General features: G+C 37.5%; 1 protein-coding gene across 10 annotated transcripts in view; it reads right to left on the reverse strand.

The window, feature by feature from the left end:
- Positions 1 to 13786, reverse strand: part of SLC4A7 (solute carrier family 4 member 7) — a 109091-nt gene that overhangs the window by 39479 nt on the left and 55826 nt on the right. For 4 of the 10 annotated variants that reach the window (XM_042476554.1, XM_042476557.1, XM_042476553.1 and 1 more), the window contains exons 7-13: positions 12083 to 12439; positions 5127 to 5242; positions 4566 to 4625; positions 3884 to 4041; positions 3264 to 3351; positions 2617 to 2763; positions 191 to 294 (exon numbers count right to left, since the gene is read on the reverse strand). In XM_042476554.1, the coding sequence (XP_042332488.1) occupies positions 191 to 294; positions 2617 to 2763; positions 3264 to 3351; positions 3884 to 4041; positions 4566 to 4625; positions 5127 to 5242; positions 12083 to 12439 (1030 nt within the window). Of the gene's footprint in view, positions 1 to 190; positions 295 to 2616; positions 2764 to 3263; positions 3352 to 3883; positions 4042 to 4565; positions 4626 to 5126; positions 5243 to 12082; positions 12440 to 13062; positions 13683 to 13786 lie in introns of those variants that run through there. The other 6 variants (XM_042476558.1, XM_042476556.1, XM_042476562.1 and 3 more) reach the window with 4 other exon arrangements.

The following is a 13786-nucleotide window of genomic DNA, read 5'->3' on the forward strand; positions in this document are numbered from 1 at the left end:
TCAAGGTAAATTTATACTTTTTTGGAACATTTTCAAACTGTGTATGCTTAAATCCGTGTATAAAAAATCCGTGTATAAGAAGGGCCAACTGTATTGTTGATTTTACACATGACATCCTGCAAGTGTCTAAAGCAGAAACCATTTAGGATTTTACTTCCAAATTGCTAGAATTCAAGCAAACACTACAAACCTTCCAGTCCTCTGTAGCTCAGGTCCCGCATGATGGCCTTCTTCTTTAAGAGACTCTCCAGGAGAAACAACTCCATTTGGAAATTTAGGTATCTTTCTTTTCTCCTGCATCAAGAAATGCATATGAGATTTGCATTAAAGTAAGCCAAGAGCCAGCATGGTGTAGTGGTTTGAGTTCAGGACTATAGCTCTGTATATAGAGGTATGATTCCCCATTCAGCCATGGAAGCCAACTGGGTCACCTTGGATAAACCCCAGAAAACCAAATAGAAGGACTGTCTCCCCACACTGCAGGAAGCATAATATCAAGGTCTTCTTATTAAAGCTAAGGAGAATCTTACAACCATTTGATGTAGTTTTCCAGTAGAATCAATATTTTTTTTTAAAAAATCCTATATTAAAAAAATGTGTGTTAATGAATGAGATTCAGCTCTTGATGTTGCCTGAAATAAGAGCAAGATTGCTGAAACCATGGTAACAACTTTTTTGCAAATTCAATGGATCTTTTCTAGTTGGGACTAACAACTGGATTTAGGCCAAAGCACATATTCCACCAATAATTAAGACAGCTCTGAAATAAACAATATCAATAACAGCATCTTCATCCCAGTCAAAGACTTGTTTTCTATGCCATATGCCATACAAAGAACAAAATTCACAGAAAAACGAACTTTTAAGATGGCATTATTTTGCATCAAAGGATATTTCAGGAGAACATATTTATAATTATTTGCAGAATGACTGTTTGCAAAATTCCTGTAAGGCAAGAAGTTTCCATAAAATGAATTCCTTTTCCTAACACACAGTATTTTATACATTATGTGTATAACATGTATGATTGCTATTCCTACACTCTTAATTAGAGCTGTGAACATCCAGAAAAAAATGGAAAAATGTAAGGAAACCACCTTTTTTAAAAACTGAAAACATCAGGAAATGGGAGGGGGGCTCCCTTAAGTATTTTCTCTTTTGGAATAAGTAAAACACCATTATGCTGAATAGGCCTGCTGAGATTAGCAGTCCAACAACATCTGGAGGGCCATTTGATTGTGTTACCTGATCTACAGGATTAGAACACAATAGTGGCTCAGCATGTTTGCACAGTTGGCCCTTGATATACACTGGAGTTTGGTTCCAGGACACTCAATGGATATAAAAAAATCCATGGATGCTCATGTCTCGTTGTACATAATAATGTAGTAAAATGTTATCCCTTATATGAAATGGCAAAATCAAGGCTTGCTCTTTTATATTTTTAAAAATATTTTTTTCAAGCCATGGAACAGTTGAATCTGTGAGCACAGAACCCATGGATATGGAGAGCTGACTGTAAAGTTATACAGAAAAGTCTGGCCCTAGTGAAAGCTGGCAAGTCAGGTAAATCTCAAGTTTTCTGAGGTTCATGAGGACAGAAATAAAGGTTTTGATTCTGTAGTTAACACCACACAGAAATTGATTCAGGATTAAAATGGCCCAGAGAGTAGTAAAAATGCCCCCATTCCCCAGTCTTCTGCCAGTCTATTTTGCCCCTAAATGCTCAAGTGGAAAGGGATGTTAATAATGCATTGTATTTTTTGTTGTTTTAATGAGTATGTTTTAAAATAATTTTAAACTATTTATAGTTTATTTATATTACAACTTGTGTATGCTTTAGTGTTGTGAAGTTTTATCTGTATCTGTCCCAACTTTTGTAAGCTACCTTGAGTCCCAAGGCTGGGGAAAACATGAGGTAAAAATAATAATAACTACTACAACTAGTAGTGACTACAGCCAGAATACATATACATATGCTATATCCACAGTTATTCTAATGATAATGAAAAGATTAATTATAGTGACACAAGGGATCAGGCTGAGGGAATGCAAAAGAATTCAGTCAACTCCTTCTATTCCATCACTACAAAAACATGAAAGATTACAGTCGTCCCTCCTTTTTCATGGGGGATCTGTTCTGGAACCCCCGCAAAAATGGAAATCCGCCGATATTCAAGCCTTATTGACTTAAATGGTGGTGTGCCCCCACAGGTGTACACCCCATTTTAAGTCTCTCCATTTGTGCCTCGCAAGTAAGCGAGGGACGTGGATTCAAAGTCCGAACAAACGGAGGGACGACTGTTTTGTTTTTTTGGCACACTCTAACAAAAATAAATTAAGAGGATGAATCAGGATTTGGCCTTACCAGTACTGTTTGACAGGAAAACCAAGGTTATTTGTAACACGTTATTACAATGCAATTTTTATTTACTTAGATTTAAGAATCACTTCACACTGGAATGAAAACAGTAATATGATTCAAATGTCAATCACTGCTGTTGTTCACTTTACTGGTGCTATTTTTTTTCAGCACAATACATAATGCCCTGGCTGTGCTCTGCCATAAAAGCACACATGTTTAAAGGTGACCTATCACGCTCCAAGTCTTCTTACCTGAGAAGGAACACTTTTAGGTGGCTCAATTCGTATAGATGGATCCCACTCTCCTGGAGGCAGAACAGTCACTTGATCTAAAAATTCATCTATGCCAGACAACAGATCATTTCGGTCTTTGGCTTTATAAGCAACATCATGGAAAACCTTCAGAAAATACATATACACACTTATCTCTGGTATGCTGGCATAACCAAGAAGATCACAAAATTATTACTTGTATCTTTTAAAGACTTAAATAAATAATTAATTTATATAGTCAATTCTAGTGATTATCAGTTTTCAAATACTTGTTATATATATGTATATGTGCCTGCATGGATGCACATGGATATTTACTAAATATTCATGTGTGTGCATGGATGCACAGGAATTTACTAAACTGCCAAATTTAACACAGAGAAATTATTTCATTAGGTATACCAAACAGAGAGCTTTCTTAAATATAGGAAGCTTTATTAATTAACTATGAGTAATTCAATTTGTTAAATATACATGGTAAAGTATGTTGTATGATTCTCATCAATTCATTTTCATGTAAGTTCCATAAGTATTTATTTTAATCAGCATATAATAATTAGCCTTGCCAAGTTCTCCTTGTATGTAGCTCTCATTCTGTGAACAGACAATAGATACCTGGTACTCACATCATCAGTCATAAGTGTTGCTATTGAGCGTCCAATTTCATGGTACTGAGGTGCTTTGCCTGCTGGACCCAGCAACAAAAAAAGGAATCTGTGGAGGAATAATGCAGTACAGTAATTCAGATATTACACCTAAATATGATGGTATGGTACTGACAGACATCAACCATGAGATACTATGAGATACTCCAAATAAAATTGTTGACTCAATGGTAATATGGAATATTTATATTAAAAATATAAATTAATTCAAGCAATTTTAGTTCATCACTGCATACCTATAATACTCATAATCTGAGTAATTTCTGCCTGAAAGCAGATGTTGGTTTATGTTTTAGTACATATCACTAAAGGCATGTCAGAACAAAGAAGGTAAGTGCTGTGAGCAGGTGCAGGTTTGAATCTGGAGAACTGGAAAGCTCAATGTCAAGAAAAAATATTTATGCCTTAATTTTACAATGGTTTAAAACATGGCTATAACATTTCAAAGCAATATATAAAGAAAATTATATGGAAAAAATAAAATATTTCAGGAAAAAATCAAGAATTTCTGCCCCAAATAGCATAGATTCAAAACCATGTTCAACAAGTCTCCAGTTTTGTTATATCATATATTCCCTTACCGTGTAGGAACAGGAACCTCTGTGAGACCTGTGAGAAGTACAGCAGGGGATAGCCTCACAAAAGCAATAATTGGTCTCTCCAAAAAGTCCACTTCTCCCACCAAGACATTTGATGCCTCGGCCCCTATAGGAATCTTCCGCATAAAGTTCATATCTACCTATTTACAAAATAATGATTTAAAATTATCTTAGTTTATAATTAGTTAGTTATCAAGGCATTTCTGAAATTAATATTTAATGGTGACTCTGCCGCAAGCAGAACATATGGTGTTTCTACAGAGAAACATGTGTCAGAAGAGGTTTTAGTAACACTTTAATGGTTCCACATATACATATATGTTGTTTCAATATTGTATATTTAAATATGCAACCACAGCTACTTTCTAAAGTTACTTCTTTGGATCAAAATATTTTTATTATACATATCTACAAATACCACTAAAAAGTCCAGGTAATTATATACACAGTTGTTTCGTTTTCTAAATTCAACCTGTAGAATTGAGACATCTATTGATATATAATCCTAACTCATAATTTTACTGTATAACCTATGTATATAATTACAGAGGAAGATCACCATATCATACAGCACATGAACTATTGTATTTACATACAGACAGATACACAAAGATCACTGAAACTAAGACGCCAGTTACACAACTATCTAGAAAAGAACACTTACAGCTGACCTCTTGAGTCCCACACCAAGTGTGCCACAACTACAGTGCCAGGAGGCAGATTCCTGCCCAACAGGAAACAAGGCAGGTGCAGAGAAGAACAGGCCAAGTAAAAACATAAAAACTGTGATAGAGGACCAGGAATAGTGGCATCTACCATGATTAAACAACTATAATGTAAATTAAGTTTGTACAAGCATATGCAGTGTCACAGCCAACTTTTAAAACCAGCAGTCATATTGCTTAATTGAACGTTTAAAGTAAAAGGAGACAATCTTGTCATTCTGCATGGTGACACACTGAACATGAGAGAGGAATAGTCCATTAAATGATTCAAGAAACAATAGTAACACACAGATTTCAAACTATATGTACATTACACCATTCTACTGAAGAATGAGATTCTTGGAAAATTCAGTTGCTTCAGTTTTATCAGAAGTAGTGGCTTACACTATGTTTGTATTATGCAACTGTACTGACTTCTTACAGTGTTCATGGAATTACAAAATGAAAATAGACTTAATTTAGAAATCCATCTCCTCTTGTAATGTGTTGAAATAATTTACCTTGCTAAAATCAACAGTGCTGTTTTCTCTACTTCCTCCTGCTCCACTACTTTTAACTTCCCCACTTTTTCCAATATCCAAATTACCAGGAGCAGACTGTGGTGATGCAAGGAGTCCTGCAAAGAGAATACATAGGCACATTTATAATTAAGTAACATCATAAAAATGCCTTTGTAACATAATGGCAGTGGCAGATTTCTAAAAGCAAATGTGGACGTTAATAAACAAAAGGTGCATTAGTAGCAAAAATGCCACACAAACAAGTTATTTTCTTCTGAAAAATAATGAATGCTTGTTAAAAGTTAAAATTAAATATTGCCTAAATGATGGCCTTTTGCAAAATCCATCAGGGAAAAAATGACACCCCACACAAGTTTTAACAGAAACTTTACAGAATACTGGTTGACAAAAGTGTTAGCTTTATGAGTGTTTAGGTGTTCTGTGCAATTCTATATATTAACTGAACTATCTATCTATCTATCTATCTATCTATCTATCTCGCTCTTTTCCCAGGACTGGGACTCAGAGCAGCTTCCCAGCATTATAAAACAGTACAATTAAAAACATTTTTAAAAAAACATACATTAAAAATAAATTTTAAACTGGTTCAGCATCCCAGCCGTCCTTATAGCAATTCCTTAAATGCTTGTGTGATCAGGTAGGTCTTCACCTGCCAGAGAAAGGCCATCAAGGAGGGAGCCATTCTGATCTCCCTGAGCAGGGAGTTCCAGAGTCTAGGGGCAGCCACTGAGAAGGCCCTCTCACGTGTCCCCACCAACCGTGTTTGTGATGATGTTGGGACAGAGAGAAGGGCTTCCCCAGAGGATCTTAGAGTCCGGGCCGGTTCATACCACGAGAAACGGTCTGCCGAATAGTGTGGACCTGTGCAATGTAGGGCTTTGCAGGTAATAACCAGCACCTTGAATTGTGCCTGGAAACAAACTGGCAGCCAATGAAGCTGTTTTAACAGGGGTGTTGTATGGTCTCTGTAATCTGCCCCTGTCAACAGCCTGGCAGCAGCTCTTCGAGCCAGCTGAATTTTCCAAACACTTTTCAAAGGCAGTCCCATGTACAGCCCATTACAGTAGTCTAAACGGGTTATAGCCAAGGCATGTACCACTGTGGCCAGATCTGGCTTCTCAAGGAACGGGTGCCACTGGCGCACAAGTTTTAAATGTGCGAAAAAATTCCTTGTCACAGCAGAGACCTGAGCTTCCAGGTTCAAAGCTGAGTCCAAGAGTACCCCCAAACTGTGAACCTGTGTCTTCAGGAGGAGTGTGACCCCATCTAACACAGGCTGGATCCCTATTTCCCGATCTGCCTTCCGACTGACCAGGAGCACCTCTGTCTTGTCTGGATTAAGTTTCAACTTGTTTGCCCTCATCCAGTCCATTACTGAAGACAGACACTGGTTCAGGACCAGGACAGCCTCCTTGGATTGAGGTGGGAAGGAATAGTAGAGCTGAGTGCATATTGATGACACTGCACCCTGAAACTCTGGACAACTTCTCCCAGCGGTTTCATGTACATGTTAAACATCATAGGGGACAACACAGAACCCTGAGGGATCCCACAGGTCAATGGCCAGGAGGTCAAACAGGAGTTCCCCAGTACCACCTTCTGGGTTCACCCCTCCAGGAAGGAACAGAACCATTGTAGAACAGTACCTCCAAGCCACATCCCAGAGAGGCAGTCCAGAGGAATACCATGATTGATGGTATCAAAACTATGGCTGAAACATGATAGTGAATCCTAAACTATCTATTCAATGTTTAATATGCTCAAAAAAGAAAAACAGTGAGCAGAGGTTTAATGTAAGTTAAACCTCAAGAGGCAAAATGGTTCATCATTCATGAGATTTCCATTTTTCATAGCAGACCCAAGAGTTTATTCTGCCATGTACTACATGTATTTGATTTAAGGCAGGGATGGCCTGAATTTGGTGCAGAACTGGCCTTCCCATGTGAAGACAATCCATACTCAAATTGCAGCTTTGGCCCTGCATTGTCTGGACATGGCAACCTGAGGGCTGTGGGAAACCAGTGTAAATGGCCTGTGTAGATATGCCCCAAGGCTGGTTACCATGTAGAAAGAGAACTGCCAGGGAATACCAGGTATTGTAGGCTATTTTCAGAGGAAGTCAATAACAGACTTTCTCTAAACAAATCTTGCAAAACAACAACTCCAAAACCCAAAAACTATGATAGGTTTACCATTAGTCAGAGTTCACTTGAAGAACATAGCAAGTTCAATTAACTTCATCCAGCCAAATAAATTTTAATTGGCTTTATTATGTTTCAGTTATTTTAATGGTAAGCTGTTTGGCAGTGAGGATGGACTGTGCAGCTGAAAAGCAGCAAGTAACTTCATGTACACTGATTTAGCTTAATTTATTATCACACAATATTCTTTTAAACTGGAGGTCACATATTCCACATAGGAATAGTGAGTTTTAGCCAAAAAATTCTAATCTCATGATTAGAAAGTTTCCATCTGAAATTAAACATTAACATTATGATAGCATTACTAAGGGGCAAAACAGAAGGGCAGGAAAAAGTGGCTTGAAGTTGCCTTTACTGAAGTTGCATTGAACCCCAACCAACCATACCCCTCACTCCCAAGGCGGCTAGAGTGCACATGTCATGACCATACTGTTCCCCCACCATGCCTGCACACCTTCACAGGAGCAAACCCCCCCAGTGACTGCCATCCCATTGCATGGCCATCCCTGTGAACCTGCACACATTCAAATGTGCAACACTTTACCAGGATAGGGCGTTGGAGCATAGGTGTATCCATGCAGTTGTTGGCAAGGTACCATCATACCCCCCCTTCACCCCATGCTCCCTCTATGACTCTGTTTTGTGTATGTTGTGCTCATCTCCTTGAGAGGTGTCAGTTTTGCTTTTGGGCATTGCCACCCTCAGTTTGGCTAAGCACCTCTGCTCCTTTTAAATGTGCTCTTGTGACGGCGCATTTACATGCACAATTAGGTTTAGTGCGGCCCTTTAGAACCGCCCTGGCATCAGTGCATTTATACGTACATGCAAAGATGTGCATTGCCTGGGGAAAAGTGGAAAAATCCACCTGCTTTTTAGTCCAGCTTTTCTCCCTGTAGCACAGCAGCTTGGATGTACTTTCTGGCTTGCTTCATGGTATAAGCAGGGGTAGGCAACCTGCGGCCCGGATGCGGCCCGGCGAGGCCTTGGGACCGGCCCCAGCCTGGTCCTGCTGCCGATTGCCGCCGGGGCCTTTGGTGTCTCGCGCGAGGGGCATGGTGGGGCAATTGTCTATAGAAGCTTCAGAAACATGCATTTATCTTAACATTTTTTTAAAAATCAGCAAAAATTTTTTGTGTGTCCTCCATTTTTTTATTTAAAAAGTGCCCTCCATTTGAAAATTTTGTCCTACATTTGTCCCGGTTTATTTATTTATTTAATTTTTTTAATTTTTTAATTATTTATTTTTTGGCTTCGGCCCCCCAGTTGTCTGAGGGACAGCAACCCGGCCCTTGGCTCAAAAGGGTTGCCTACCCCTGGTATACGGCATCTACATGCTCTGCCTCAAAGCCAGCTTGAAACCTGCTTAGTTTGACCTTCTGTTTCGCCCCTAATTTAACATTAGCAACTCAACATGTACAGACACACAGATATGGAAATTACCAACTTCATCCATTCCCTTTGATTTTTCAAAGGAACAACCTGATATTCAAGGCTAGTTTTGCTAGAAGTCTGAATGCCTCATTATGAACAGTCTTCACCTAGCCACACATAGGGCATTAGAGATCACTACCACCTGGCCAAGTAGAAATCCAAAAGCCTTTAATCCTATTGTAGTCCTGTTGATATACTGCTGCAATATATAGAAGGTTTAGACAGAGCAGTATACAGTCTGGTTTTACAATGTGGTAGAATTTTGTATTGAGCAAAAAATTCCACATACTGAGAACATCAGCATTTTTAGCAAATTGACTAGGCATTAGGACTATAAAGGCAGGCTTTAGAGGGCCTTTGAAAATGTTAGGTTTTAAAGATTAAGCAAGGGATCCACTTTTCCCATGAGTAATTCTGGAGCAATTCTGTTGGAGTAATATTTAAAAGTAATCAAATCACATACAGGGGACATACAAGTCTTATCCATGAAACAAAGACACAACTACAAGCAGAATTATGCAGTCTAAGGAAGTACATGCAATATTTGCAGAATTTTAATTTTAGTTGGTTCCCCAAGCCTTATTGTTTTACCTAACTACTATCATCTTCCTAGCACCTTTCAGTACCAAACATATAAGGCTATGAATAATGATCAGACAAAAAAAAAAAAGTACAGAAACCTTCATATGAACAAAATTCAGGTGAAGACCAAATTCCTATACTTCACTGCTACGTTTCCCCCCACTCTTTCTGTTCTGGTTTGTGGTCAACAGAACATGTCTGCAAAACACATGCCCAAATACTAGGGGTGTGGAGATAAAAAGGAACAAAAATAACATTTTTCATAAAATATAGAACAAAGTAGAAACATATATGTGAAAAGTGAATCACTCTGTAGCACTCAGCATATTCCAGCCATGCAACTAAGCTATACTTATTGACTGTACATAAGATTTAAATTTGAAATTTTACTACTTTCTACTGAATTTGCACCCCGCTTATGTTGAACTTCCTTGCACCTCTCTTACATTGAACTCAAGTTCAATAGGATTTAGACTTACTTTTTATTGTGGGTTATCAAATCTCAACTCCAACCACCAATGCAACTCTATTTTCCTTTTAGAGAAATATACATGAGCAAGAAAACTTTAGCTTTATAATGGCCATACCTTTCCAAAATAGAAAATCTAACTGGATAAAAAGTATTTAGTGCCTCAAAATGACAATGTATAAAAAGAATAGAACCCAATCAAATAGTTTAATGCCATTTCAAAGCCCCAGAGAAAATATTAGGGAAGCAATATATTCCAAAATATGGCATCCAGTTCATGTTTCATCATACTTTGTACAACAGAAAATAGTTAACGTGAAGGACATGCACTTTCATTGCACCCAAGGACACAGGTCAAGAAAACATGATTGAGAATTAACTCCTGGTGCATAACCTCAATGGCCTTCCCTTTCTTATTTCAACTAGTATGCTGAAGTGCCATGAAGTACCTCTTTAGTACTATAAGAATAAAGTAATAAAGCTCCTTTGCACAAGTCTAATAACTCAGTTCTCTCGATATCATGTCCATTATGGGTTGATCAGCAATATGATATTTTTACATTAGTCTAATTCTTCTCCAAAACGACATGTTGTGTTATAGGTCAAATGGTCGCACATGCTTCCCCTACTAAAAAGGGGGAGGGAGAAGATGATTATACAAAGCTTAAACTATCCGTATCAGAAAAATATTATCCAATATCAATTAGAGGTGTTTCTTGCACATTTGCAGAGGATTCACTTTCTACCTGAAGTTCATTGCTGTTAATTATGGAAACATACAGAACACCCCTCAGTCTTAAATCTTTCAGAACATTTTACACAGGAATACACACATATAGCAATACATTAAAAAAATTATGGATTTCCCCCCCATTATTCATGATTTCCACCAAAACATGTCAGGGGCTTTATTCCTGACCTTTGTAAGCCAGTCTTATAAGTTATCACACTAGGGAGATCCCGCTGGAAAACGGGAGCTAAACTAGATTTAAACCAAAAAAGAACCCACAAATGCCTGAAATTTATCAGACGATGTCGCTGTTAAAATGAAATAAGGTTAAATTAATCCGAACGCAAAGCAGAGAAAAACAGCAGGTTTTTACTTTTGAAACAACCTGAAAGTAAAAAAGCTGCCATTATTCTCTGCTTTGCGTTCGGATTAACTTTGCGTTATTTCACTTTGGCAGTCCCTTATTGTGGTAAACTACCCGAATTTGCAAGGTTTTTTAAAAATCCGAATCTAGTTTAACTCCCATTTTCCAGCAGGACCTCCCTAGTGTGATACTCTCTAGGAGCCTTAATCAGTACAAAAGATATGATCAGTTGTCATTATTATTATTTTATTCTCTTATATCCCACCTTTCTCCCAATATAGGGACTTTCAACTACAGTAAGCTTTTTTCCCTATTCTGATGTTGACAGTTGCTCAACCTTATGTGAAAAAGCTTTTATGCAACACAGAATAGCCATGCAAGGCTATCATGTAAGAGTGAATTAAATACACCAGAAATGCCTTTGCACATGTAAATGTTCCTTCAGTAAACACTGCTATGAACAAGAGTTTTTAATGGTCAAGCAGGACAGAAATAAGCAGTTTAATTCAACATAAAGACCCTTTATGATGCAGAAGCCTCTTCTTGTTACAATTCAAAAGGTTTATAAAACCACTAAAAAGAGTATTTATGTGAATTAAACAGAGAAGAATTGTTTACATCCCTACAGGAAGAATTTTAAGTTGGATGCAAAGTTGAGTGAGACTTCAGACCATGATCTTTAAAGTGCCCTGACATTTTTTGCTACTAATAGTATACCTTGCCTACTAGATATTATGAAGTTTTCAACAAGAGGAAAAGGCCACCATTTGGCTTCTCACTTTGATGTTTATAATTTATAACATGTTTCCCTCCTCTCATTCCCCCGCCCCTTTCTCTTTTTAAAGGCAGAAGCACTTGCTGAATGTATTCATTTTGGTTATAAAATAAAAAAAGTATGTATGAATACTCAGAATATTTAGTTGCTTCCAATGTGTTAATGTTTGGGTTAATATTTCAGTGTCAACTCTTGCATGTAATTTCAAAATACTACATAAAGTTCTCCAAGAAAATATCACACAAGGAAAACGAGGCATGCAAACAAGTAACAGACTGATATGCAACTCATGGGTGCTAAAGCCGTGTGATAAAAATTGTGCAGTGGAAATGATTCAGCTGCATAAAGCACCATACAAGAACAATCTGAGTTCAAATAGTTGCCTGATGTTATGTCATTATTATCTTCTGTCATCTTCTCCACATTTTCCTCAGCTTCTAAATCCTCCTCAGGTGGATGGATTATTACTTTAGGGATATCATCACTAGAAGGAGACACTAGAAGTTCGGCACCCTGAAGCTCAGCTGGCTGTATATTTGTGGTTGTCTCATGATCGCACCTAGGACTGGAGGGTGGAGTGCTTTGTGGGGTAGGTAAAGGGGTTGTTCTCCTTGAGGACGCTGGAGATCCAGGAAGAAGGTAATGGAGAAGAAGGGACAAACGATTCTCTCCTCTCAGGGAAATATTTGAAGCAGAGAGACCTGCTCGCAAAGAGTGGCGGGAGGCTGAAAGGCCTTCCCCTGAGATAAAACAAATAAATTGATGAAAATGTTCAGCAGAAAGGTACGTTACATTTTTTACATAACAAACTCTTTCCAAGTGAAACATCATTCAATCACAGGTGAGATAAGCAAGTCTCGAGAACTTTGGCAGAACTTTAGATGTTAAAAAAGTCAGCATATGTTTGTAAAGTATCTACCAAATAGAAATAACAAACATTATATTACTGGTAACTGTTTTAATCCTGAGAAAACTAAGCAAAAAATGTCAGTACTATGCTACATATTTGTCAATAAAAATACCAATTGACTCTCTTAAAGCAAATTTCAACAAAATCAAAAAGAGTAATCCCTGGTGTAGAACATAAAAAAAACATGTAAGAGAAATCTGCAGTTAGTATCCTTATAGTACACAATAGTACACAAACCATTATTTTTCTTTTCCCAAAGCAAGTTCTAAACATAGTTCATCACAAAACGATATGGTAGAAAATGCTTGGATTGTAGCCTAGAAAGGCTCTGTAATTATTATTAGCTCCTAAGGATAATTCATTAGCTATATCCAACTATGGGTCCAACTATCATCTGGCACAAAAATGTCACGGCTGTCATCAAAACCAGAGTCCTGAAATCAACATACATACCTGAAAAACCAAAGATGTGGCCATCAGAGTTTAAAACCCCAAAGACAGAAATATAAAAATAAGGGAAAAAAAACATTTAATTACTATCTGGTTTCTTGTAACACTATATTCCAGCTATGCATATATATGTTTGTACGTCTCAGTGTAGAGCTGGCCTAAATCCAAGTGTTAGTGCCAACCAGAATAGATATATTATAGTAACTGGAATTTTCTAAGTCAACACTTAAATAAGTTCCTTGTTTCAACAGGTCTATTCAGTTGGGACTAACAATTGGATTTAGGCCATCTCTCTCTTTCTCGTTCTCTTTCACAACAAGTGAAACCAAAGCAACACTTCAGACAAAAAAAACCTTCCCCCAAACACCACTTACAAATTATTCCTAATGGAAAAAATGATGTTAATAAATTATATTACTATGTTACCAAATTTGATGACAGAAAGAGCGGAAAAATCTGGAAAACGGAAGTCTTAAAATGTAAAAGAATATCCATAGTCTTGGTTTCAAATGCATCTTTATATAAACATGATAGAATGAAACACAATTACCAAGTGAATTCAGAGTGAGTTCAATGATTGAACCCAACCTGTAACTCTTCAAGCTCAAAGGGGAGAAAGACAACAGTAGTATCTACAAACAAAAGCTAAACAATCTGTGCTGACTTTTCTCACATCCCTGCATTATATTGTTAAAAATTATAATAAACTGGATGCCACAACTTATCT

Source organism: Sceloporus undulatus, chromosome 6 (assembly GCF_019175285.1).
Source record: "Sceloporus undulatus isolate JIND9_A2432 ecotype Alabama chromosome 6, SceUnd_v1.1, whole genome shotgun sequence".
NCBI lineage: Eukaryota > Metazoa > Chordata > Lepidosauria > Squamata > Phrynosomatidae > Sceloporus > Sceloporus undulatus.